A 4,312-nucleotide genomic window follows, 5' to 3' on the forward strand; every position below is an offset into this window, starting at 1 on the left:
TGTCGCTCATTTCCAATCACTCCACCGGCCTCGCTCCTGTCCCACGGCTCTCGGCCCCGCCCCACTCGTCATATCCATGTTGCAAAAATGTGTGGCATTCAAAAAACTGTCATTGAAATATAGTTGGTATTCAAGCTATTTCCTCAAAAGATAAACATTAACCATGCAAGAAGTGTGCTGCAAATGCCTGTATCACAATGTTGCTGGCTTCTTGCTCTTACAATAAAATAGTTCATCCAAAAAGGGGGCTTTTCACAGAGATGGCACTGAAGAACTAATTTGTGTTCCTCAAAGAACCTTTCAAGAAAAGGCCTTTTCTGCTATAAAGATGAGGCAAATGTTGAAAGCTTCTGAAAACCACAGATGATGATGAAAAGCCTTTTTTTGCGAAGAGTGTGCTTTTAACAAATGTTTAAAAACATTCCCGCTCAGCCACAAAAAAGGTTATTCAAGACTCGCATCAAGATAACACATTTATTCATTTTAAGTGTTCAACTGATTACATGAATCATGCAGTCTGTGCTTTTTTTAAATGTTAAAATACATTTAATGGCACAAAATATGTTTTATATATTATGCATATTAAAATGTATTATGTTAAAATAAATGCAGTATAAATATATACAATATAAATATATTTCACAAGTAAAAAGCAGGCAAACTTGAAATGACCTTATGCACGAAAACAAATATTTTGAATGTTATATCATCTTGTTCTAAATGTAAATGTGGAACTGCATTCTATTTCTACAGTACGTCAACATCCTGTGGTGTCTACGTAACTCCTGACCGTATCATCGTTTTCATTTGCAGAACATTATTGAAATGTTTTCCTGGATGCTATTTATAGCTCTGAATGACATCTAGATTTAGCACTTTGCTAATTTTAGACTCCTGCATAAACAAAATACATAGAATTATTGGGAGGGGGAGCTATTTTGAGCCCATTCAGATGCAACATTGTTCACATTTTACCTTTATTCAAAATATCTAAAGGTCACATCCAAAATTAGCCAGTGCTATTTTTAACCCTTACTACAGTGAGGGTTATAAATAGCACAGGCTAATTCTCATTAATTTCTACACATTTTACCCACACTGGAGAAAGATGATATCCATCCATTTAGTAACAGAAAGCTATCGAGTTTGCTTCTTCAGCACCATCACTTCAATCCTTTACTTTTCTCTTCTTCTCTGGATAAATTAGTTTTATCCAGCACATGAACAATATTTGACCCTTCTCTGGTTTAACATCGTACACATCAATCATGTCTTTATGGAAGCAGGAAGTAGATGAATGTTCAACTGTTTTACACACCTGCTCCGAGCGTAGATATCAAGTTCACATGCGAAGAATTTCAATGGGGCGTGAACATACATTCCTAAGGTGGGGGAAATCCCAAATGAAGGGTTTAAATCGAGTGCTCATCAGTGAAGTCCAGCCAAAGCTCTTCAGAAGTTTCTCTGTGTGGATACCCATCACTTAACAACACAAACACTTTCTGAGGTAGACTACTGGAGATGGCTCACCTTAAAACCTGCTTGAGTGTCCTCATACTCATCGCCTTTGTCATGGAGACCGATGCAGGTGAGTGAATGTGAACTGAATAGATTGTTTAAAACACCATTCTGCTGAATATGTTAATGATTCACCAGCATGCTGTTATTTGGACATTCGGTTAAAACGTGTTGTTGAAAATGCAATTTCTATAATATAATACATTGATTGCATGCAGCAGTACTTTCAATTAAAAAATTGAACATTGTGTTTTGTGCTCAAGGGCACAAATTTAGTATGATGAAAGATGGATCTCGTTACCCGTTCTTTGGGCCTTTCCTAGCTGAAATGATACTGGAAAGCTTTGTATTAGCAGTCAGATAAACCAATGCATGTAAAAGTCCTGATCCAGTTACTGTTACAGCAGATACAATACAGTTCACTATTGTTTTTATTTTAGACATTAGTGGAAAGTCTGACATTGCCTGTAAATATGTGATCATCTCTTTTCTTCCTGTTTCACAGTGCGTTGCTGCCTCAGATACCGTAGACGGCATCTAGACTGTCGACATCTGAAAGGCTTCGATATCCAGAAAATGACTGGCAGCTGTGATCTTCCAGCGATCATGTAAGACATATTTTTGCATACATGTTTGATGAAACTGTAGACATGGCATCTATCCATGTGTACATATAGACATGGCAACTATCTATCTATCTATCTATCTATCTATCTATCTATCTATCTATCTATCTATCTATCTATCTATCTATCTATCTATCAGGAGCCGATGGAGCCATAATAATAAGCAAAACGTTATATTAAACCCTCTAAATTACCTATCCAAAATAAAGATATTTATATTATGCTCTTCATATATAAAAATATATACCTTGATTGAAATCTATTTATATAAGTAAAAATTGTAAAGACATGGCGTTTTTGAAAGTGTGAATATATATGTGAGCGTGTGTATACACACACACACACCCATATATATATATATATATATATATATATATATATTAGAAATCATTCTAATATTCTGATTTATTATGAGTGTTGGAAACAGTTCTGCTGTCTAATATATTTGATGAATAAAAGGTTAAAAAGAACTGCATTTATTAAAAAAAAAGAATTTCTAATAATATATATTCTAATAATATATTTTCTTTACTATCACTTTTTATAAATTTAAAACATCCTTGCTGAATAAAAGTATTGATTTAAAGAAAAAAATAAAGAAAAAAAAATTACTGACCCCAAATTACTGACCAGTAGTGTATATTGTTATTACAAAATATTTATATTTAAAAACATAAACATTTTCTTTTTTTTACTTTTTATTCATCAAAGTATCCTAAAAAAGTATCACGTTCTGAAAAAATATTAAGCAGCAGAACTGTTTCCAACTTTGATAATGAATCATCATATTAGAATGATTTCTAAAGGATCATGTGATAATGATCCTAAAAATTCAGCTTTGCATCACAGAAATAAATGATAATTTAGTATAATAAATTTAAAAACAATTTGCACACACTTTATATAAGTTAGAACTTTTAAATATATTTAAACCTGTATGACAGTTTTAACAAATCTATCTAATTTTTTTTAATTTTGCAAAATTGACGTATGTCAAATTGTGAGGAAAATATATTTAAAAAATCTAAATATTTTTGTTGTTAACTAATTTAATTAATTTACAATTTTTTACCAAATTCCTATACATCAGTGTTATTTTAATGATTTAAATATTATTTTAAAAACGAATAAATCTGTATTATTACAGAAAAATAAAGAATACATGTGTGCACACACAAAAAAAAGATTTAACTGGGGCAGTGCCCTTTCAAATAATCACATTTAAATAATCAGAGATGTCATTAAATGTTTATAAGCATGTATTTAAATAAATGTGATTTATTTAAAATTTCAATTATTTCAATTGCCAAGCTTTATTAATATTGATCATATATTATTATATAATATATTATTCGGTTATGTTTATAATTAACTGAATTTTAAATAGATCAATTATTTATATTTCTGTCATGTTCTGTCTCGGAGAGTTTAACATGATAATATACATAGCAATGTTAATGTGCAGATAATATTGTCTCTGGTGCTAAAGAGTTAATCGTCTTTTATGATATTGCAGCTTCCATACAAAGAGTGGAAAATTCGTTTGTGCTGACCCGAAACAACATTGGACGCAGGACAGAGTTGAGTGTCTAAGGTATGAGAATGTTTCTTATCAATCACTAACATAAAATGCAGTCTTACCAAATATTATACCCTTAAGAAAATTAACTGATGGAAAAAAATGGTTTCTGTGCCCTTTAGAATGAAGGCTGCAGAAGTGAAGACAGGTGGTTTTTAATGCTTTAAGAATGCATAAATGGAGAGGCTGTTCTGGAGATGGTTTTTGTTTTGTTGGACTGTGTCCCTCTTTGTTAAAGAGATCTTATATTCTATATATTGGCATCACTTAATTGCACTTTCTTGTACAGAGTGTTGGTAACTCTTTGTATTGAGCTGTTAACTCACTAAGTCAGTTCACAATTATTATTATTATTTTACTAATTCAAATACTATTTAAATGTTACTTGTATTGTAATGTATTCACAGGAATTATATATGTGATATTGTTCACAAATGGTCTTAAGGGAGCATGTATTTTTGTCTTTATTTTGGGGAATGATTTGCCTAACCCTTTGGTTAGTCATTGATGCCCTCTACTGTTAAAGCTATGCCAATATAATAAAGTAGGAAATGTTTTTCCATCTTTAAAAAACGTAATAAACATTTTA

The 4,312-nt window shown here is 31.4% G+C and overlaps 1 protein-coding gene across 2 annotated transcripts; it reads left to right on the forward strand.

The window, feature by feature from the left end:
- The first annotated feature begins 1,417 nt into the window (after positions 1-1,417).
- Positions 1,418-4,312, forward strand: LOC132115740 (C-C motif chemokine 20-like). Of its 2 annotated transcripts, none has more exons than XM_059524152.1 (4): positions 1,418-1,588; positions 2,024-2,126; positions 3,661-3,748; positions 3,853-4,312. In XM_059524152.1, exons 1-4 carry the CDS (start codon positions 1,522-1,524, stop codon positions 3,880-3,882), a joined length of 288 nt encoding a protein of 95 aa, XP_059380135.1. In that variant the 5' UTR covers positions 1,418-1,521; the 3' UTR covers positions 3,883-4,312. The 2 variants fall into 2 exon arrangements, with proteins under 2 accessions (XP_059380135.1, XP_059380136.1); XM_059524153.1 differs by having other exon boundaries at positions 1,423-1,588; positions 3,661-3,738; positions 3,846-4,311.

The sequence above is a fragment of the Carassius carassius genome, chromosome 35 (genome assembly GCF_963082965.1).
Source record: "Carassius carassius chromosome 35, fCarCar2.1, whole genome shotgun sequence".
Taxonomy (NCBI): Eukaryota; Metazoa; Chordata; class Actinopteri; order Cypriniformes; family Cyprinidae; genus Carassius; species Carassius carassius.

Bases quoted from the DNA above. Each gene is read 5' to 3' on its own strand.
- LOC132115740 (XM_059524152.1), top strand. From the start codon at position 1,522: ATGGCTCACCTTAAAACCTGCTTGAGTGTCCTCATACTCATCGCCTTT. The intron at 2,127-3,660 runs GTAAGACATATT...ATGATATTGCAG, and splicing joins TGTGATCTTCCAGCGATCAT to CTTCCATACAAAGAGTGGAA. The intron at 3,749-3,852 runs GTTTCTTATCAA...TTTAGAATGAAG, and splicing joins AGTGTCTAAGGTATGAGAAT to GCTGCAGAAGTGAAGACAGG.